This window comes from Notothenia rossii (genome assembly GCF_949606895.1).
Source record: "Notothenia rossii genome assembly, chromosome: 4".
NCBI classification, from domain to species: domain Eukaryota; kingdom Metazoa; phylum Chordata; class Actinopteri; order Perciformes; family Nototheniidae; genus Notothenia; species Notothenia rossii.
Window position 1 is genome coordinate 29,602,143 of NC_136902.1, and position 23,539 is coordinate 29,625,681.

Genomic DNA, 23,539 nt, shown 5'->3' on the forward strand with positions numbered 1-23,539 from the left:
ATGAAATAATACACAAAGCAACAATAACAAGAACCTCCTTAGCATTAATACATTTCAGCGTTTATTTCTCACAGACAAACAGCACCAGAAGTGTGGATCCTCCTTTTTTCAAGCCTTTTTTTAGATGTGGCCTTTTAGATCCCAGCTATTTGCACATGATGCATCACAGTTCCTCTTTAGTCGCATAAACTTAAATATCCTCTCTGGGCTTTTTTTCCTGTTTGTTCCCACTCACAGGAGATCCAGCATCAGGAGGGAATGGTGATCCACGGACAGAGGTTCCTGGTGACGACAGCGTCATGATGATCCTCTTCTGCTGCTGATGCTCCCCGTCATCCAAAGTACATTTAGTCGGCTTTAATTCGACCCGAGGCCTGGGGTTCTTATATTTAACAGTCTGCCTGCTGTGTACATGTGGAGGTCCCTGAACCGAGGTGGAGGAGCGCTGGCCAGACTTTGTCCCCCCCCGTCCTTGAACACTGCCAGAGACATCATTAGGGGATGGAGAGGGGACCGTTTTGTCTTCAGTCCCTGACTTACATCTTCTGGGTTCAGTCTTTTTGGAGCTCTTTTGGAGGATCTCAGTATGTGTGTTGCTCTTGCTGCAGCCCAGCAGTGAATCAGGAGGAGCCACTTTGTTGTAAAGCAGCACAAAGTCCCTCTGACTGGCCAGAGGAAGAATTCTCTGCTTGAGGCGACACTTGTTGAAGATCTCCAGAGTTAAATCTAGAGCGCGAAGAAGTGACAGCAGGTCAATACAAATGTTGGGTGGTGTCTCACATGAGTAGAGTTACATTTGTGATAAAGGGAACTGTACTTTGCCGTACATGCAGTGAGATTATGAGAGGTTTTTGACATTTGGGTGTAGTGTTCAATTTAGTTTTTTGGTAATCATGTGGGCTCACCCAGTGTCTCCTCCACGGTGCTCGGTATCACCTCCTTCAGCGCTTCACAGTTGATGTGGAGAGCTGGGTTACAGTTCATCTCCAACAGCCACACCTATCATAATCATACAGAGACACAACATGTCCAAAACCATGCAGATTAACACTTCTCAGCTATTCAGCAAAGTCTCACCCACCTTGAAGTCCTCATCAACCATAAAGTCGCATCCAATTAAGTCAAAGAAGCCCAGTCTGCAGTCTAGTTTGGATTTGACTGCTAGGAAACACTGCGTCATGATCTGCTGCATGCGCTCCTGATGCATTGAAGGGAAAACAGTCGGTCATATTACACTTCAAAGTGACATACCTGTAGCCCTTTTTCCAGCACTTATCAAACATTTATGATGTGCTATTGCATATATCATAAAAAAACCCAACGTAGTATAGTATGTAGAAAATATGCAAAAAAAACGACCTATTATGTAGAAAATATTCCCAAAGTAAATAGCACAGTTTGTGTGAAATGTGCAAAAGAAACAACGTATTATAGTATATAGAAATGTTCAGAAAAAAATACTAAGTATAGTATTTCTAAAATATGAAAAAAGGGTATAGTCATGTTAGGTCTATGTCTAAAATATCATTAAATATATCAAAAATGCCATTGCTTTCTAAGTCAAAAAGATGTCACAGTGCATAGTGTACAGTATGCCAAAAGAAAAGTCAGGGTATATATATATATATATATACAGTGGGGCAAAAAAGTATTTAGTCGGCCACCAATTGTTTAAGTTCTCCCACTTGAAAAGATGAGAGAGGCCTGTCATTTTCATCCTAGGTATACCTCAACTATGAGAGTCTGATTTTTAAAGAATTTATTTGCAAATTATGGTGGAAAATAAGTATTTGGTCAATAACAAAAGTTCATCTCAATACTTTGTTATATACCCTTTGATGGCAATGACAGAGGTCAAACGTTTTCTGTAAGTCTTCACAAGGTTTTCACACACTGTTGCTGGTATTTTGGCCCATTCCTCCATGCGGATCTCCTCTAGAGCAGAGATGTTTTGGGGCTGTCGCTGGGCAACACAGACTTTCAACTCCCTCCAAAGATTTTCTATGGGGTTGAGATCTGGAGACTGGCTAGGCCACTCCAGAACCTTGAAATGCTTCTTACGAAGCCACTCCTTCGTTGCCCGGGCGATGTGTTTGGGATCATTGTCATGCTTAAAGACCCAGCCACGTTTCATCTTCAATGCCCTTGCAGGGAGGTTGTCACTCAAAATCTCACGATACATGGCCCCATTCATTCTTTCCTTTACACGGATCAGTCGTCCTGGTCCCTTTGCAGAAAAACAGCCCCAAAGCATGATGTTTTCGCCCCCATGTTTCACAGTAGGTATGGTGTTCTTTGGATGCAACTCTGCATTCTTTCTCCTCCAAACAAGTCTAGTTGAGTTTTTACCAAAAAGTTCTGTTTTGGTTTCATTTGTCTTTTATACTGATAACGAGTTCAAACAGGTGCCATTAATACAGTTAACAAGTGGAGGACAGAGAAGGCTCTTAAAGAAGAAGTTACAGATATGTGAGACCCATAAATCTTGTTTGTTTGTAGGTGACCAAATACTTATTTTCCACCATAATTTGCAAATAAATTCTTTAAAAATCAGACAATGTAAGTTCTGGATTTTTTTCTTCTCATTTTGTCTCTCATAGTTGAGGTACAGTTTACCTAGGATGAAAATTACAGGCCTCTCTCATCTTTTTAAGTGGGATAACTTGCACAATTGGTGACTGACTAAATAATTTTCCCCCACATATAAACTATGTGTATGTAGCCTATATACTATTTCAGTTGCAGGTGCAGTTTGGGGATACATATTGTACCACTTGTTATACTGTGGACAAAAATGTAGTTCCATTGTATACATGATGTATCCTCAGACAGGAGTGAGATCATACAAGCCCAAACGCAATCCCAATTAGTTGCAAGCACCAACAACCACCATTAAAATAGTAATTGGTCCCTTAGAGCTACAACACACACACACACACACACATACACACACACACACACACACACACACACACACACACACACACACACACACACACACACACACACACACACACACACACACACACACACACACACACACACACACACACACACACACACACACACACACACACACACACACACACACACACACACACACATACTTACTGCAAAGGCGCCCATCACCCAGTCCCCGGGCAGACCCTTGGCAACCCGAAACCTGCCATTGACGTAGGTGTTGAAGCGCTCCATGGTCCAAACAGTGTCCTCCTTCAGCTGGCTGTACAAAGGGTTCTTCTTCTGCATGTACTGGAGACAGACAGCAGGGGGACCAGAGACACACCAAGCAGCAGTTAGCCACAGCTAATGCTAATGCCCAACCTCTCTGAAAATATGTGTGGCATGAACAGCAAAGACTGAATGCAAATGTCTCTCAAGTGTTATCTTAAACGGTTATGTCCTTTTAATGTAAATGTCCTCAAGGCAGCATTAGTCCTTAAAAAGCATTAACAGCACATGGGCGCTAAAAATAAATTATTTAAGCCCAGTTATTGTCTTTATCCAATATTGGCATAGTGGTATATAATCATTACAACTTGAGGCAACTTTATGTTAACAGTTATCTGCTTAAAATATAATGAGATTGGACCATCAGTTTGCGAGAAAGATAATTGTTGACCATGTTCTGAAGAGCAGGGTCCTAAATCAGACTGCTGAATCAGATACATGTTGAAGTCTATATGGAAGTCACATAGAGCATTGAAAAGTGACCTTTTCAAGACAAGTATAAACAATGTGATTACATCAAGCAAACCCTATACTATGGGTACATGACTGTTTGAAGGCACACTTTAACCTTTGACCTGCCAGTTAACCCTGGATATTTTTGGCACTTTGTCTCAGTATTGAAGTGTACCTGATTGGTCAGGTGGGCAGAGAGGTTGTTGGAACTCGGGTCGTAGAGGTCACAGGTCAGTCGCACGTATCCATGACGAAAGAAGACCATGTAGGGTGCGGTGCAGGCGATCAGAAGGTATGAGCGCACATCAAACTTTTTCCCTTTCAGGAGCAGCGGCCTCTGGATGTAACTGAGGGCAAAATACAGTTGAGCTTAAAGAAACAGCACCATCAGTGATTATATATGAAAGGGAAATTAGTTTAGTCAATTAGAAGAGATGTTATGTCTTATTGGAGACATTAAATGTGTCATCATATTTATTTTAGCGGCAGTATGTCCACCCACTGTTGGACAATGCGAGCCTGAGGCAGGCGCTGGAGCAGCTTCCTGTCGGCCTGGCTGTCCTCCGTGTGCTGCAGCTTCAGTCTGAAGGACGCCACGTCCTCCTGGCTCTTCAGCAGGAAGATGCCTTTCCCCTGGTTCAGGCCCGAGGGCTTGCAGATCCACATGGGACCCTCGTTGTTGCTCACACCTGGTAGCAGTCAGAAAATCACATCATGTAGGTTGAAAAAACACTCTTTTACAACACATTATGTAACTGTAATTTGTAATGATCTGCTGCATTATATTATAAACAGCCGCAATCTAAATACATTTCCCACATTTTGTAATAAATGAGAACATACTGCAGTTGTTTTTGCAAAAAGCCATATATTATCCTTTTCTTTCATGAAACATAATATTCATGAAATAGCAAACTGGGTCTTTAATGATAAAAAAAACAAATATTTCATGCATTAGAAAACATTGACGCAAATACATTTTAAAAGATTAAATAGATAAGTATATTGTTTTGTATTGAGACAAACCTAACTTGGCACAAACTCAAGCGTCACTGTATTCTTAAACCTGTGTGCAGATGAAGACAACCCATTTGAGTTGATATTACATACTGCATGTATTACTATATTTTCCTTTTTTATTGTAACTCCCACATTTAAATGCAATAAAAATGTACGACAAAATAAATGAAAATGTATTACATCATGAATGAACATTTATAAAATAATTGCGTTCAAGATGTTTATTGTAAAATGCAAAGCGATAACATAATGACATAATTAAAAACGTAAAAAGGTGAATCACCTTGTCCAGTCATCAGATATTACATTACGTTTTGTTATGCCTTCACCGGTCTTTATGTTACTTTGACTATGGACATTCAAAGCATGTGATCAGCCCATAAGATAATTATGCTGTATTGTTATCAATCAAACTATTCCACAGCATATTAATGAGTCAAATGAAATGAGTTGAACCTCACCATGTGGATGTGTTAGTGATAACGCTAATCAAACATAATGTATATCAGGGGCTATTCTATACTGTATAATGAGGACTTCTACATACACTACCATGTGCAACACTTTTCGATGATGGAGTTTCCTTTCATAGCGTTTTTTAGTCTCATATAACTGCTCTTGTCTTCATTTCCACAGTTTCATCCGTCACCCAGAGATCTAAACCAGCTGTCTGGGTCTTTCTCCTGTTTACTCAGTGATAACCATGTTTGTCATAACCTGCACACCTCTTATCATAATGCTGTGTGTCTGTGTTACTGCAGACAATAGAGGAACCATCAGATGGTTTCATATCCAGAACTAGAAATGAAGGGGAAATGTTTTACAGTAATACTAAATGCATCTTTTTGATCTCAGCAGCTTTACATTGTCCTCCTGTCGAGCGTTTGTTCCTGTTTGTGTCTCAGCCCTGCCCTCTGCTGACTCATCTCTATGGCAACAGCATGTTCCCCTGGTGATTTAATCAGGGCCTTATGGGAGGTGAAGTGCATTATTTTCCGACATCCCCGAACCTCTTGATTAAACAATCACCAAGGCAACTGTTGTCTTAACCCTGCCAAGCACAAACTATTCTCTTTCTTTTTGTTATGGGATGCATGACGGGCACACTTTGATTGCTCATATTTGTAAGCTGAATAAACACAAATCCAGTGGAGCCGGTGTTGTGTTGTCACTGCATCCGGGTGTAGAGCTGTACTAGAGGCCAGTGTAGATGTCTTTTACCCTCCTGCTGGGCAAAGAAAGCCTCCCTCTCCTCCCTCACATCCATGCGGAAGGTAGTGGGAATAAACTCTTCCATTTTTAGACTCCTGTGAAGTACGACACAAGAAGAAGAAGAAGAAGAAGAAGAAGAAGAAGAAGAAGAAGAAGAAGAAGAAGAAGAAGATCAATGAATGGATGTGTGCCTTTAGCTGTTTGAAACTGATTGTGTCATATGATGAAAATGAAAACTGCCTGAGAAAGTTACTTAAGATAAGCAGTGCACACATTTCACTCTATGTCAGTAAACATAAATGTGTACACGTGTGACATCTGTACTGTTGATGCAGATTGACTTTAAAATCTAGACATGATGTTCATTGCAAGTTTACAAGTGTGCAGAATGAATACTTTTACTTTTTGTACTTTAACTTCATTTTTATACAATTACTTTTGTAATTTTAAAATCAGGACTTTTATTTGTAGTGAAGTATTTTTAGACCATAGTATTAGCACTTTTTTTTAGTAAAGGATCCGAGTACATCTTCCAACAATACTAGGAGATATTATAAGAAATGCTTATTTCTATTTAAAAATGTTGCAAAACATTTTAACAATTTTCGATACTATCAATAATTAACCACTGAAATAGTTTATACAACTGACAAAAACAATGCTAAATACCAAGCTTGTGTGATTCAGAGGCCTGGGGCCGTATTCACAAAGGATCTAGGGCTAAAAGTAGCTCCTAACTGGCGAATTTAGGAGAAACTCCTAAACATAATGGGCGTGTCAGTCTTAAATTTAGGACTCCTAATTGTATTCACTAAGAGCAATTCACAAAGTATTTTAGGCCTAAAAGTAGCACCTAAGTTTAGGAGAGCTTAAAAGTCCTCGAGAGGACTCCTAACTCAGTAAGACCTATTCACAAAGAATCTGAAAATGGCTGCGAGACGAAATGTTTTGGAGACAATGGAAGACTGTGAATTGATCAAGAGATATATGGCTAAATCGTGAGGGTATCAAAATTGTTGTGGAATTAGTGCGGGATGCAATAACATCCCCGACTAACAGGAATAACCCGATTAGTCCGGAAATAAAATGTTTGGCAACACTACGATATTTAGCAACAGGGAAAATGCAACTTTGCAATGCCGACGATTTAGGGATATCGCAACCATCAGTCAGCCGTGCCATAAACCAAACCATCAACGCGCTCTCTAGACCACATATCATCCAACAGTTTATCCGGTTTCCTTTGGACAATCAACAACTACACAGGATCAAAGCCAACTTCATGGCAATTGCAGGTATGCCCGGTGTGGTCGGTGCTATTGACGGGACGCACATAAAAATAATTGCGCCATCAAAAGATGAGGACGTGTTCGTCAATAGAAAGAAAGTACATTCCATCAACACGCAGATTGTTTTCATTCATCATGATAGGGGGACTTGAACGGAGGTATGGGCTGTTATTGAAAGTGTTTAAGTGCTGGAAATAAGCTCATTGGATAATAGTTTGCAGGGTGCTTTTAATTGCCCCCTTGATTTAATGCAATTTACGTATTTTTATTGTTTGCTCTCTCTCTTTAACGTGCATATACAACGTCATTATCGTGGTCTGCACAAACTTGTCATCATGCGTGTATTCTGCTAACTGCACTGTCCCTAACTATTTGATAGGAATACATTTCTAGCCTAGGCTATTTCCTTGTTTTTCGGTGATTTAGTGGGCTCGTTTGTGGGATGTTGCGGATGAGTTTCACCGAGACCGCCTACTCTGAACAACCAATCACCGTACTGACCGCTTCTAAACTCATGCACGAGAATCGACGTCATCCATAGCAACGGCGCGTCACTCTTAGTTCACTCTTAGTGATTTATCCTTAGTATGAGTAGGTCTCAGCGGCGTTGTGAATAACTTTTAAGAAAAAACTCCTACGTAAAATGTTTTAGCGCGAGTTAGGAGCACTCCTAGCGGTAAGATAAAATGCTTTGTGAATAGCCTACGGCCCCTGGTTTCCGGTTTTTATTAAATATTGTCTGAGGCTGATATGTCTTTCAATCAGTATTTGCCGAGCCGGGCCTCTATTGAACCTCTCTGATGGCACCAGATTGTTGCTAAGAGCTTTGTGACACAACCATAAATGCTGTTATATATGTCTACTTTTATAAACACACAACCTGAGTCCTGCTCTGTGTTTGACTTTGCTGCTGACCCGCTCATACTCCCGCAGGCTGCTGAGGAGGCCGATCTTAGTGGTGAGCACCTTGTTGTTGGGGATCTGGTACACCAACTGTTCACCTGGGAACCACACATGAGGAATTCCTGTTTGTATTTCTGTGAATGGACAACAACGCATGTATTTTCTACTTAGAGCAAATGTACGGAAACCCTGATCTGAAAAAAAAGGGGGAACAAATATGGTGATTAATTTTCTAGGTGTGATCTAAAGTGTTTTCTCTGCTGTTTTTATTATTTTGGAATAGTGGAACAGTTTCAAAGGTACATTATTTCAGTATAATAGTTGTGCGTGGTTGTAATACACATTTTAGCTGTAAGAGCACCACTAAACAGGACTAAAAACTTAACTGGGCACGCACCAATAATTCATTTTATTACTATGATAATATCTAAAATGTTTTTATTTAAAACATGGGGTAGTGGTGCACTGCAGGCTTCAGTGGCAGAAATGTGTGTTACAACACATTTAAATTAAATTGGATTAGATCAGAAAAACATTTCTTTGCAAAATCCTTTTTTCTTACTTAGCTTGGCTTACTTTTTTCATTCGTTAGAAAAAATTAATCCTACATTTAAAAAAAAAAGGATAAAACTGTTTTTTTCCCCATTGCTTCTAGGTGCTTCCATAGAATTGATAAAGATGAAACAACAAAAAGACAGATTTAGCATTTTTCCTTTCCTATTTCATGGCATTTTCATAGGATTTACTTTGGGAAAGTCTCTAGTAAAATACAGCATTCAGAAAATGTTCTGAGATATGTATAGTTGGGCACCTTCTCTGAAGTTACTGTAGTTGGCTTGTGATTTAGTCTCACACCACTTGAGTTTGAAATCCTCCCTCTGCTTGTTGTAAATCCTCTTCCATCCTCTGCTCTCACAGTAACGGCTCACTCTAAAAGAGAAGTCCCAAAGCACATCAATCACAGAACAGTACAGAGGTCAAGGGTCATATGTAAATCTAGGGTTAGACTAATAAGATAACAAGTGAAACATGTTTAAAGCAAATCCATCCATAGATTCTTCTTGTTACCCCTTTATTTTATATTCCTCTACTTACATTTCAGCTCCGTTGGCTCCTCCGACGAAGTAGAAGGGCCCAGGCCCCCGGGGCTCCTCTACCTGCCGCTGCCTGTCCCTGTCTGGGTAGGAGCAGGTCGACATCTCCCTGGGGAGGGACCTCCGGCAGTGCCGCACCAGGTCCACACCTTTTGCACACACAAACACAAAGAAATCAGGCATGGACACAGTCTAACACAAACACACAGGCTTTTTAAAAACTGGTAAATGTGTTGATGAACTATCTTCTTCATGCTGAATTAAACTATGGAAAGAATAGCAAAGGACATCCCTCAGTGAAGCCGCACTTTCCCACCACACACCTGGCCCACTATATGGATTTTCCTTGTTGAAAGTCATGTGGGAAAACTTCTTTCTCTTTTCTTGAGTCTGCGTCTCCTCCCTTTGGACATGTTCCAGTCCACTTCCTGATGCTACTTCCTGCATCTCCCTATGGTCAGGTGACGAGGCCGGTTCTCCCCTTGGCTCCTCCTGCCTCAGGCTTCCTGCTGGCACGTTGTCCCCACAGGGAGCCTTCACTTCCTCCTTCTCTCCGTTTTCCCCTTGTGGCTTCTGCCGTTCTCTCCCCTCTGCCGGGCCTTCACTGCAGGACTTCACCCAGCACTCAGACATGACCTCTGCTCGTGCAGATCTCTGGTGATGGCTGAACATTTTGCAACATTAGAGACCCTTTCTTTGGGGTGAAGTGATACTGTATCAGACCCCAAATGAAATATTTGTTATTATAGGTTTTGTTCAATACACTAACGATTTAGTGTAAGGGTCAAGATGAATAGATAACGTTTACTTCATCAACAGCAAGTGCTGTACATGTTTGGCACGGTCACATGATATTATTTTCCTGCTTATATCATTTCCCTTTGGATGGTGATATTTGTCTGTTGGTTGGTCTGTCCACCATTTTGGTTCAGACTGAATAGCTTTTCTATAGACACTTAATTATTATGAATTGTGAGCAGCTTTTATTCATTACATATTAAACAAGTATAGCATAGCATAGAATAGCATAGCATAGCATAGCAGTAAAGCTGTCAGCCCATACAACTGTTTGGCTCATAAGAAACATACTTTGGCTACTGGCCAGACTGCCATATGAAGCAGATATGATGATGTACAGTATGTATGATGTGATGCGTATGGTATTTATGGTATTCAGAGGATTATTCCTAATTATTTTGTTGACCCATTGACTTTATGTCCTCCACCAGGAGTTCAAACCCTACTTTAGCCCTTTGATATTTGGATATCAGACAACAATTAAAAAATCTCACAATCTAAGAGGCACATTGCTAAGAAATTTGCACCGTCTTGTTATACCTTTCCATCACCACAAACTGTATATTTAAGGGCTCACCACAAAAATGTTTACATTTTCTTTGGTTTAATTAACATTTAATCTCCATGGGGTTGCTCACACCTGTAAGCAGGTTTAGATTTTTATAGTTCAAATGTATCATCATATTTCGCAAACCTGAAACCTGATAAATACAAACAAACGAGTGTGAAGAAATAGAATAAGTATTTCATTAAATGTGGTGTTTTGTGTTAGAGGACAGGAGTTGAACCATGACATGTAACATTTAGAATTAGAGGGGGTTTTACCTGTAGCTCCAGTGTCTCACACACAGGGACAGCCAGACTCCATGAAAACCCACTCAGCCTGTTCCTCTCCTGCCATGTGCGCTCAAGCTTGTACTCCAAAGGCAAGGCAAACAGAAACCCACAGACTGAAGCACAGACACGACAGAGGTGAAATCACATAGTCTGTCAGCAGTTTAGCCCACAGAAATGAGTCGCAGTCTGCCGCACTGCAAGTAGGGAATTCTGGCTAGACTAAAGTAAACAATCACCGGTTACTCTGGTAATGGGACCCTTAGCAACAGTTGCCACTTGTAGATCCAACAACAGCAGCTCAAGACAAACTTCTCAAGATTATGTATCCCACACCTACCCCACTCCTTAGTTAAGCTTCATTCAATATTAACTGCCTGCCTTTGTTTTTTGAATCCTAAGGTAACATGAGAACAGACTGTCAATCAAAATGGATTTCCATGGTATTATATCCTGACACTAAAGGTAAAATAATATTTTCTAAAGGCTCAGGGACATGTGTTTTGCAAAGTGACATACATTTCTAGGGCAGAAAAATGTAGCTTTTAATTTAGTTAGTTGTGTTCCCAACAGTATAAGCAGATTTAGTAATGTAGTAGGGGAAACGCTAATTTAATATATAATAAGTGCAAAATGTCAAGCTCAAAAGTTGAAGATGGGATGAATAGGCTTACTGCGTATTTCTTTCTATATGGAATGTTTTACAAGCCCAAATACCATCATTTCAGTTGATTAAAACACAATTTAGCGCCATCAACACAATGACGTCAGACAGACAAGGCTTTGACGCCCCAAGGCAAACACTTATTCGCTAAGAACACACAGTATCATAGAGCGCAAAATATGAAATTATTAACCATTGTTTCTGACTATATTAACTTAGGAATCAATCTCTTAATTAAATAACGGAACATCTTGGAACATAAGATGCTATGCAAATGGAGATTTGTATGATGTTGAAAAAGGCACTGGTGTAAATCAGAAAGACTACCTTTGCTTTAGGACACAGCTAATGGAGATTAATTGGAAACATTTCCACATCCAGCAAAATCATTGTTTAAATCATTATTTTTATATGGTAGACATTAACATAAATCATGTTGTCTGGAGCCAAATCCAGTGACAGGTATGCAGTTGAGCGACATAGTATGTCTCCTCACATTCTAGAGGAAACACCCAGACCAAACCACGGTTGGGAATTATGCATAATCTCCTCTCTTCCTCTCAACAATCTGATAATTGACAGGGGTGGGTGCCTCTTAGACCCAGCATCCATGCAACCATATAATCACACATACAGCAGGGAAACCAAGGGTGACACATACACATAACACCTGTAGTTTAAGCAGCAATTCATGCCTATATCTTATTTAGAGCAGGTTAGTCAAATGTAAAATGGTTCGTGGATATATAAAACAGTTGTTGGCAGCTGAACAAGTTGATAAATGACGCATTCTAACTTTAACAAACTAAAGGCAACAACAACTGAGTACAAAGTAGTTGTCACACATACCAGAATAATGTGTTGAAACAGATTTCACGCATGACTACATTTACAAGACATTATAGAAAGTCATGTCAGTTTAGTTTTTTGGAAATGGCAGCCATTACAGAGAGCTGCTTGGTAGTGATGCGTGCCCAGCCGCATCACCCCAGTTATTAGAAGCGGGCCTCCAATGTTCCTGTTTAACAGAGCTTTGTGTGGAGCCAGTGTCAGCCACACCTTGATAAAGCGCCGCCATCTGATAGACACACTGTGCACAGTGCTGCGTAGGTGGACAAAGAGAACAGGCTTGTTTTACAGCCCTGGCAACCTCATGGTTCACCATCTGCCAAGAGGCTGCATACAGTACATGTGTGTGTAGTGTGTGAATAACATTTTCAGGATCTAAATGTTAACTAATAACTATTTTCATTTGATCTTGGATTGTGTTTTTGACAGTGTGGGCCACATTGGAATGCTTGGGATGGGTAACTTTACTTTATTTTTCTTTGAGTTTCTGCTGTTGGTGCTCTTCCCATTATCTATTCATCCACGGCATCTACTACTCATCATGCTGACAGGCCAGGCCAACCAAGCCACAAACATAAAATAGACCACATTACCAGAGACAATGACAAGACCCTTTTTGAGCATTTTCACGAATAGTAATGTGTTTTATAAAATATGAACTGTTTTATATGAAACTAATGAAATTAATATCTATCATTAGACCAGAAGTAGATGTGCTCTGTCTCAGGGCGGTTACACCATAAAGCGTTTGTCTATGGAGACTCGCCCATTCCCATGTCATCTCAACTGACTCCTGCACCAGGAAGTGCTCAGCAATTACAGGGATGCCGCCTGCAGCAATGGTGTCCCTACACAACCCATTATTTGGAGGGAATCTCCTTGTAAAGGTGTTATAGTGCAGGGAATGGAGTTAAGTTTCGATGTAAAGAAAGGCGCGTCTCTCTCTGTCTCCCGCTTTTCATGATTTCCTTACAGGATTACACCGGGAAAGCAGAGGGGGCGGTGGAAGAGGGGGGAGGAAACATTTTGTTCCCAGGGTCTGTATTCATTCATTCCCACTGGTGACAACTGCAAGATTGAGACACAAAGACATCACATTTCACTAGGACCATTTAATATGGAAACATGTTATGCAGATGTTTGAACTAAGATAACAAATAAATTCAATAAATGTTGCCTTATGTCTGTTAGTTAGGCATACATTATGACTATAACTCTATAATAAGCTCTCTAGATCAATAAATAGCGCAGGTTAGAGGAAAATATGTGTCTTATTGATTTTAAAAGATGCAGTTTATCAGATATAAATAATGTAAATGTATCACTTATAGCTCTAAAAAATAATTTCATGTTCTCCATGCAAATGTGTTATTTTACACCATAATTTAAAGGTGATGAAGGTGGGAAATGCTGTCTGTGTCCCACCCAGCTGAGCCTCTGTGGTCCCTCCAAATGCAGAGAAACATGTACCTGATGCCAAACCTCTCATATAACGTCATCTAGCTGGTAACACCCTCTAGTATAGCATGGCTTTCCAACTCCACACAGGTGTGTACAGGGTGTGGTAAGGTCATAATATCTGTTTCTTCTGTGACAACATAAACACAAATGAACCACATTATGACAACTTATGAACTAGCCTGTTTATTTCTTGTCCAGTGTGTAGGAATGACAAAATAACTATAATTAGAAATGGAATATACTATAACTTGGTTTTTATTATGAAATAATCTCCTTAAACTAAGAATCCTGTTTTTATTAGCTTAGAGTAATTCTTTCATATCTACATAGGAAGTTGTCTATCTTTTACAAAGTCCACTATATTGCAATGCCATGTTTCTACAGTATACAGTATAGCCCAGATCAACTCTGGCCCCTTGACATTACCTGGAGATCACTATAGGTTCTCTACACGCTTGGAAAGGGAGGAAAGAGTCCCATTCAGTTGATGGCAATGTACAATGCTACACCGGAACTCTAATTTAAATTTTAAGTAGAAATGTTCCTCTTACATAATGGCTCATCACTTTTTATAAGAATATAGCAAGTTGGTTGAGTGTGTAGGAACATTTTGGTTGAGATTGAGGCTCTTATGTGAATCTAAGCATTAAAGTGATCAAGTGTTTTGGTCACATAAAATGGTGCTATTAGTGATTAAAGAGCATTTACTGTACATCTAATGCAGGGCAAACAATACAGCAGTGCTTCAAAATTCTCCTACCTTTGTCCTTGACAAAGGCATTGGCCTCAGAACTCAAGTTTGTCCCTGGGGTCTGCACTGTGGCCCCCATCTGGTCATAAATAGGGGGAATGAACAAAATGCAGTAAAAATAAAACTTCAATGTGGCGATACTTTGCCCTAACTTATAATCAGTTCCACTCTACAGACTGTGCCCTGCATTAATGTGACAACTACTCAGATTTACTGTACAGTGCATCAGCACACTTGCAGGTAAGTCACAGCTGTTTGCCTCTGTTGTGCTCCTGTTCCTCTACAGTAGCAAGCACAGCTAGGTGAAGCTAGCCTCGTCACCCAGAGCCGGCTGCAGTAAAGGAATCTGGTCTGACTGCAACAAGCATGCACAGACCAGCGCAGGAATCCTACAGGCTCTCTAGCAGTCAGGTAAGTGATTTAGAAGTGACGTCACCAAGGCTCGTGCCTCTTCTAACTGTACAGTAGAGTGTTTTTATATTACTGTCATGTATAAACATTTGTTTCTTTGCTGCAAGAAACCACATGCATCTAAAAGTAACCCTGAGAACCAACCAAGACAGACAGGGGCTGGAGAAATTACTATTTGGTGACAATATTTATGAAATACGACAATTTCAGGACATATGTTAGGTCAGTTTTTTTGTTTTATTAAGCGACAGTTACATTGGATCTTAACCGCAATGGCTTCACTATGCCTTATCTAATGCTAGTTAAATACTCCAGTCAACTAAAACGACTAGTCTGTGTAAAGCTACTAAACAATTTGGATTTCTTAAAAGCTTTTTTTAAATCATAGATTATATGAATTCATGTATTTTAGACACATTCAGATTATTTGATTGTGATTAAGTGTGTTTTTTACTCACCTATGAATATTTTTATGGCAGCAATTCACATCTCTTTTGGTACAAAATTATGAACTGTAATTCCTCCCACATGCTGTTGTTGCAAGCATTCAAGATGGTTGTTCACCTTTTGTTTGTTGACAATAACACATATCTGTTGCTGATACGGGTCAAAGAGAGAAACTGTCAAACTGAAAACAGGTCTGCACAGCTTTCTTGCCTGACAAAAAAGGGGGAAAATGATAGTCCAAGGTTTAGTTATAGGCCTTTTCAAAGCTGACGTTTCAACTTGTCATTGAAGGAAATGCACAGGTGTTGCTAATAACACTAAAAATGTTTTTATTCAGGTGTCCCAGGGAGACATGCCGCTGTGACAGTGAGCCAGATTTTTAAATAACAAAACTCTAAAACTACATTCAGCTAAAAATAAATAATCAAATGTGTTTTCAAAGTGTCAAACTATATGTGTTGTAAAGCTTTTTTTTAATCTTTTTTTATTCGTTGGGAGTCTGAACAAACTTTTGAACACCAGCAATATACTGACCCAAGGGCAATATGTAAAAAATGACAAACTTGGTATGATGTCATTAAAACAACATATAGTGCATTATGAAAGCCAACACAAACACACTTGACCAAATGTTCTTAGATTAAATGTGTTGTCTATAGATCACAGTCCTGTAAAAGGGGGCTCTTGTTTGAAAGCTACAAATTAATGATTAAATTGGCATTTGTCTTCCTCTTAGGATTTCTTTATTTGGATAAGCTGTTACAGGAAACCCTTTTAATCATTCATTAAACATGAGAAATCATGATGTCAGTTCCAATTAAACGTTTTTCAAACACGCATTTTCTTAGAATCATCTTTCTTAACATAGTTTAAAATGTGTACATTAGTTTTGTTGACTTATTGATAGCTTGCTAGAATGAAAGAATGCTAATTTTGATAAGTCTAATGAACAGGTTTTACTGAACATATTCCCTATAAATGGCAACTAACATACAAAAGAAAAAAACTGGGATATAACATTTCTGCCTCTGACAAACTCTTTCCTTGTGGAGCAGCATGTGAACTACCCCTGCATGGGAGATCAATGAGGCCTGGGGCCCGTTATGCTAAAATGGCTAAATGGTTTTTCTGTTTGTGTTCCAACTGATAAAATCAGAGCTGCGTTTAACCAGTCAACTGAGGCACTGAGCTAACAGGCCTAATTAAACACCATAGCTATGCTATTGTCTTTGTTGGCTAAAAAAAGGATAAAAACCTTCCCCTGTAAGTCTGCTAATGTAGGCAACGACCATGTAGAAGAAGCGTATGGATTTCAGTGGCCAAAAGCAGCCTACTGTACTGTTGGTCGCCCATTGACCTGGCAGAGAAAACACACCTTGTGCTTCTCGGTTTATCAAGCTAGCCTACTGTGTGCTGCCATAGACGGAGACACAATGAGGGCTTAGCTGATGGGGGGACCTCATGGGTAAATTGAGGCATTTAAAAAGAAGCTCTGTTCAGCAGTAACCTGATACACACCTGACTGAGGCTCGGCATTCCGGTCTGTCCGAGGGAAGAGTTCACAATCACTAGAGAAACTGCTACGAAGAAAAAGTACATGGGAAACAGGAACAACATGTGTTTTTCTTCAAAACCGATTCTGAAAATGTGTTTATAAAGAGAACAAAAATGGACAAGAGAAGTATTTCAAATTGCACACCATTTTATTGAATCTTTTACATTTCATAAAATCACATCATATTAAAAACATTATGTACAGAGTTTGTCATGTTTAATGAAGTCCCAAAAAACTGTGGGCATTGTTCTACTGTACCTGGAGGAAAGCCAAGTTCCCAGAAGGAATTTGGTTATTGCGGTAAGAGGAAGAAAGCAGATCTTTCAAAAGATAAAAGTCACAGCATTTTCTATAATACTTTCCTTTTTTTACAAGGCATTCACATTAACATTCCTGACAGAAACTCATTCACGGCGCAGCGTTCATCGAGAAAGCCTATTGTGAGGAAATCGCAGATCGCTGCTCAGTGGAGAAACTTTGACTCATGTCACGTGGAAGAAACCCCGTCAAATTAATCAATCTTCCAGTGCAAGGATCATAGTTCCATAGTCATCATCATTCAGCCCCATCTGCCATGGCTATAAATATGTTGATGTGCCTCCCTTGACTGCCCTTTGTCAATACAAAGAATGTCAGAAGCGCAAGAGAGAGGGGGGAAGTAAGAGAGCAGAAGGTAATGCCATTTAATGGACGGCATTACCAGACAGTATTAGACACCAATAATTACATCTAACCATGTCTGGTAAGACGCCTATCAACAGGCTGGAAGGATGACCTCTGAGCTTTCACCTGTGCAAAGAGGAAGAAGAGAGCCGGAGGGAACAGAGCAGTTTAGCAGAGACAGACTGAAATGAGCAGTTCCTCTTTTGTTGCAACCACAGCTTCTGTTCACGCTCATTCATTCGACCATTTAAAAGCATGCAGAGAAAAAATAAAGCCATGAGTGAACACACCAAGCAAAGTAAGCATGGTACATTTATATGTGACGCCAACATAGCATAAAGGGACAACTGGAGGAGAGGAAATAAAACCTATTTAATGTTTTTGTGGCTTGGATAATGGAGCTAGGTGGGCAAATAAAGGTGCGGCTCAATATTTGCGGGGTAATTCTCCCTCCTTAAACAAACACTAGGTCTCTGCTTGCTCCATGCCTATTATTTGCCTTTTTCTCAAGTCTGTTTGAGGGCTTTACCCATTAAATTCACATTGTAGTCAATAAATTGGAGACCATTTTTCTAATTAGTTTTAAATCAAAAGAATTCCCAGGAATCACTTTAAGTTTTAAACACTACCTACTGTCTGTTTTTGTTTTACTTAAAACACTAAGGTTTCATTTAATTGTCTTTTGTGGATAAAAGCTGGGAGGAGGCCACCTGTAGCTTTTAGCAGTTAAGTACTCAGGTGAGTTCATGTGTCGGTTTCAGGATGTGCCACGCAGGTAATGCTAGTCGGACCAATCACTGCCATACAACACAAAGGCCCACGCTGTTCAGGGGAGGGAACAAGGAAACAGGGCCCTGCAGGACCGGTGGAACCATCAACCAACTGCTATTCTTTAACGTGGGTGGGGTGAGGCTGCCATAAAAGTTTTTTTTTGGATAGGGAAGTAAGAAGCGAAAAAAAAAGAAAAAAACATAAAAGCTGACCTTTGGGACCATTACTGCATAAAAGATCTCTTTGTCATTTCTTCTAGAACAATACCAAACAGTTTTTTCAGAATAAAAGACCTAGATATAAAAGTTTGTGTACTTTAGCAGAAACTCATGCCCTTTCTGTCAACAATGGGCATCATCAAGACAACAAAAGAAAGCTAACCTCCTTTTGGATTTGACTTCAGAGCAAGGGAAATACTTTTTAGTCATGCCAGCGCAGAACACAGAGCCAACCTTTCTTATCAAGTTTACCTTTCAATGGCAACATCTAAGGATTCCTACACATGAGTCATGTACATTTTTGTTATTCGATAAGCAACTTTCGCCGGAGACCAAAGAGTCACCCAGGAAACATCGTTACCAGACAGTGTTAGAACCACATAAGTACAATCCAGCACTGTAAGGTAAGATGGATCCTGAGAGCCATTTCTGCTGCTGCTTGAGTACAGAAGCCCATCCAGGGCCCGGACCTGGAACACATTGCTGCCAACGCTGCTTCAGCGGTTTGACTGGTTGAAGTCTGCAGATGACTATCATCATCATTACCAGGCAGTATTAGAGAGAGTGATGAGTATCCAATGCTGCCTCGTAAGATGGAGATAATCACCCAAACATCTACACTCATACAAAGGAATGAGTTATCACTGCCAGGTTAATAAGTGAATGATGACTCGCATGCTTTTCTCCAATCGAAAAAAGGGGAACTATACCTTTAATGAAATAAGTATTTGACATAAAATATAGCCTAAAATAGCTAGTTAAGTTAGTGTTAGGGTTCCTTTTGTAGCCCAAAATTAGCATTGTAAATAGGTCTTAGGAAGACCATATTTGGAGATAACCTCTCAATACTATAATCGCTGAGCCCTTGTTGTGGTTAGGGTTTTCAGCTTAAACTCACTGTCACAGAAGACTGGGCCACAGTGGTTGTTAATGATTGCCCAGACCTGTTCCGACTAGTCTAAATCTATGGCACGGCAAGGTTGGGAGGCCTGCTTTTCACACAATACATGGAAGGTACTAATTTCAAACACTGCATTCACTTAAAAATGTCTCTGAGTAAGAAATACGTCAGCCTCGGGGAGTTATTTCTGTATCGTAACCCCGCAGATGAGTAATTGGGTTGCAACATTCTCTTCTGTCTATAAGAAAGCGGTGTTGTCAATTCTGTTTCAACAGATGTTTTATGGAAAAGCCCATTTTTCTTTTTCCTGTTTTCCGTTGGTCGACCTCTTGTCTTTGTGTTTGCTGAATGATGAAAGGCTGATGGAATGCTGCTCAGCTCGACCTGAGCCGGCGCTGTGTGTGCAGAAGGTCACTGCAACAGCCCTCACTAACTGAATAACGTGGATCATTCACAGGTACACCGCGTGAAATACTCACACCCAAAACTGCCATCTTGAAGCGCAATAATATTCTTTAAATTAAGCTTTGAGCACTTTATATTTTGTCAAAATACCATTTACTTCATTAAAGGCAGGTTGGTTAACAATAGAGTTCCCCCTTTTCTTTCTATCAAAGATTAGAAATACAAATATTTCTATTTTTCAAATCTTTTACAACAGACAAGGCATTATTGTGGTCATTAAGAAAGAACAGGTTACCAGTCATCCTGCAAGCAATGCAAAAGTAGAGCACATGAGAGAGGGAGAGAGAGGGGGAGGGCGAGGGAGAGAGAAAGAAAAGTGAGTATAAGGGAGAGAAAAGTTCAGGGATAGAAGTTGGAGAAGGAAAACGGAGAATGCACCTGTAACCTTACCGTCATGAAAGGTACCCCAAGGAAAGAATGTAACAAAACCAAAGGAAGGTGAGCACGTTTTGGAGGGAGGTGGGGGGCCTGAAAAAGAAAGAGAAAAAAAAAAAAGATCTTGAATTTCCACCCCGCTGCCTGAGAACGCTCCGTCTTCCTCCTGGTCAGTCAGGCCCCCATGAAATGAGAAAGCCAAGCAGACCTGCTCTCCCAGACTCTATTTAGTTAATGATCAGCATTATAAACCAGTGCTGCAGGCCCTCTGAGGAAGAAAAGAGGGACAGAGAGAGAAAGAAAGAGTGAAAAAATATTAGCCCAGGAAGTAACAATACCTGATCGAAGCATGTTCCTCACTAAATATCTAACCGCCCAACAAACTCGTCTAAATGTAACCTCTTCTTCTGTTCCTCATGGTTAAAAAAGTTCCCATTGTTGTACACGGTGCTCGTGCAGTGGGAGGTTTAACGGCTGCCAACACTTTTTGCCTGTGGAAGTGAGGCGTGATCAGGTAACTCTGCCCTCTGCGCTGGAATGTGACTCCACTGTGTAGTCAACAACCTGATAGGTAAACTGGCCTGGCCCTTAATCAATAGTTGCCGTCTTTGTGAGGAAACAATGGCAGGGAAACCCAAAACCTTATTTAACTGCTGACCTTATCTCCGCGCCACACGATTGGGCCTTCATACTACGGAGGGGCGGCCTGTAAAGGGTAATATTTAGGCAATCACACTGCTTATCATCCATGTGCCAGACTACTTGCTTCTGTTTCCAAATCTATACTTAGTGATTTACATTTAAAAGCCAGTGGCTCCTCCCCTTTGCTCAGTGTCCTTTCACCTTTCTGTTTTGAATATTTCAAATAAGGAACAAAAATATTCAAATTAGGAAAAGTGGTTTGGACTTTACATTTTTCTTTTGTTAACATGTTTTAATTTAAGCTACCTAAGAATTGTCCCTATACTGGAAGGTGACTTAACATGTCAATATAAATCTAAAAAGAAATAGAAAAGTTAAATCTGTAAAAAATTCAGTTCAAATCCTTATCAGAGTTTATATTAGTCATTTCCCTGAAGGATACTAATGTAACCTTATATCTGTAAAGTAAAAGCAAATGAAGAAATGGTTACATTTAATAAATATGATTAACCTTTAAAAAGTTATATCTTGAAATATATTACTCTAATGTTTAAAGAGAGTTCTTTAAAGTAAAAGGTAAGCAGCATCTTTAAGAAGTTAGTATAGCATTACCTTTTTAAAATGGCCCTGTCCCATAATGCAGTGTCATTCACCCTATCAGCTCAATCAAACAGCAGCTTTAACCTAACCTCTCACCCCACGAGGTGATAATGCCTGCGGCCTCTTTTTACTTGAAGCTCTTTACTCAAAGAAGAGCAAACCGCACAAAATCCATCCACGTTTTGTATGGCCCCCAAATCTTTAAATCTCACTTTCTGTTGAAATTCTACTCTGTACTTCCCGCCCTGCTGCCAAACACTAGCAGTGCAACTCACGTGACTAGCTGCTATTCAGGGATATGAAAGAAATGAACAAATGTGCCGCTTTCCACCAATCACAACCCTCCACCTCGCTCTGCAGTCACCGCTGTACAGTACACTATACATGGTCGACATTTTCCCTCCATTTTCCCTTCTTTTTCCCAGACTGCAACAGTCCTCGTTGTTTAAAGAACCACGAAAGGTGCTCAGATGACCTAATAATGTATTCCTACTATCTACATTATCTGCTCTAAAAAACGCTGCTGCCTGTCCCAACCTAACTGAACCTCAGGGGCAGTGAAAACGGATGAGCAGACATTTTACGTCCGACTCACATCTACTTCATAACAGACTTCCCCTTTTTTTTCAAAAGCTTACGAAACACGCATTATTCTATCAAATATCTACCTCAAAAACTCAAAAAAAGAAAGCAGTAACATATTACCGCAGCTGGAAAGCTCTAGAGAATATTTTATAAGATTAACCGAGGCTTCACAGTTCAACAGGTTGTAGAGAAAAGTTGCCAAATGAGTTCTCAACACTTACTGATTGTTAAAAGTAGTATGGTGTTACTATTAGACTAATAATTGGTAAAGTGGTTTCATACCGTTGTTGTCTCCTTGTAAAGTGCATTTAAACGCTCTAAAAGAAGGAGTCAGCCACTGTCTTCATATCCTTTGACAAGTCTGGCAGTTTGCCTTTACCTGCCCCAACTGGTCTATCCAGTTTAGGAATGAGCGTCTGCTTCTATTGTTTCCTCTTCTTTCTCTCACGTTAAAAGGAGCTGGAACTTGATACACGTTATTTTATGCTTCCCATCGAAACTACCTAGACCCTCCTGTTTCAGCCAACAATCGGAGAGGGCTTCGTACGATGACCTAATTTGTTTGCCGCACATTTCCTGATCTTGAATAAATGTCCGTAAAAGTTTTTAACCCTACCTTGGCTGAGCAACAGGTCGTGCTCAAGTCTTAAAGATGGAGACCGGAGACAAAGAAGGGATCACGTTTGTGAGTTTACCCAGCCTGTCCCAGGTGTGGTCACCGAGCCAGAAAGCCAAGACAAGAGGCATCATTGTATGAGAGCTCTTGACGCCCCGTTGGCTAGTCTTCCTCTTTTCTGCTCCCGCTGAATGACAGTCGACCTCTGGAGTGGCGGTTAGGAAGAAAAAAGAGTCGTCCCTTTCAGGTAGATGCAGCCGTGGAATCGGAGGAAGGGCCAAACCCCGAAACAAAACCAACCAGTGTGAAACGCGTCAGTGCTCTTCCTGCTGCCCGAGTAGAACTTGTTTTTTTTCTAGGAGCTCTGGTCTTCGGTGTTCGACGGTTAAGCTCCTCAGAAGACAGTGACTGAATGTGTAAAGGGCTTGGTTTACATGTAGTCTGACCCCCCCCCTCCCCTTCTCCCCCACAGGTGTAATTTTCACGTCGCAGCCAATCTCCTTAGCCTCTGGCGCTCACAGGTGTGTCCCCCGCGCTGCCTCTAGCCAATGGTGGTTGAGTTCAAACCCCCCCCTCGACCCTCCTACCCGCCGATTCCCCCCGACGCTCACCTCCACCCTCCCCATCGGCCCCCAGGTACCTTGTTGTGTGTGTGCTTTTTTTATGATGTCAGCTCAGGCTTCTGTGGGAACAGCCTCCTCTGTTCCTATTACAACACAGACAACAGCTAA

General features: G+C 40.5%; 1 protein-coding gene across 3 annotated transcripts in view; it reads right to left on the reverse strand.

The window, feature by feature from the left end:
- Positions 1-48: 48 nt before the first annotated feature.
- Positions 49-23,539, reverse strand: part of ttll10 (tubulin tyrosine ligase-like family, member 10) — a 36,904-nt gene continuing 13,413 nt past the window's right edge. Inside the window, exons 1-12 of one of the 3 annotated variants that reach the window (XM_079675360.1) lie at positions 10,826-11,010; positions 9,526-9,866; positions 9,204-9,351; positions 8,920-9,038; positions 8,086-8,206; positions 5,926-6,011; positions 4,187-4,373; positions 3,860-4,031; positions 3,112-3,252; positions 1,082-1,198; positions 906-999; positions 49-726 (exon numbers count right to left, since the gene is read on the reverse strand). In XM_079675360.1, coding sequence (XP_079531486.1) covers positions 191-726; positions 906-999; positions 1,082-1,198; positions 3,112-3,252; positions 3,860-4,031; positions 4,187-4,373; positions 5,926-6,011; positions 8,086-8,206; positions 8,920-9,038; positions 9,204-9,351; positions 9,526-9,835 — 2,031 coding nt within the window. In that variant the 5' untranslated portion in view covers positions 9,836-9,866; positions 10,826-11,010 and the 3' untranslated portion in view covers positions 49-190. Of the gene's footprint in view, positions 727-905; positions 1,000-1,081; positions 1,199-3,111; positions 3,253-3,859; positions 4,032-4,186; positions 4,374-5,925; positions 6,012-8,085; positions 8,207-8,919; positions 9,039-9,203; positions 9,352-9,525; positions 9,867-10,825; positions 11,011-23,539 lie in introns of those variants that run through there. The other 2 variants (XM_079675362.1, XM_079675361.1) reach the window with 2 other exon arrangements.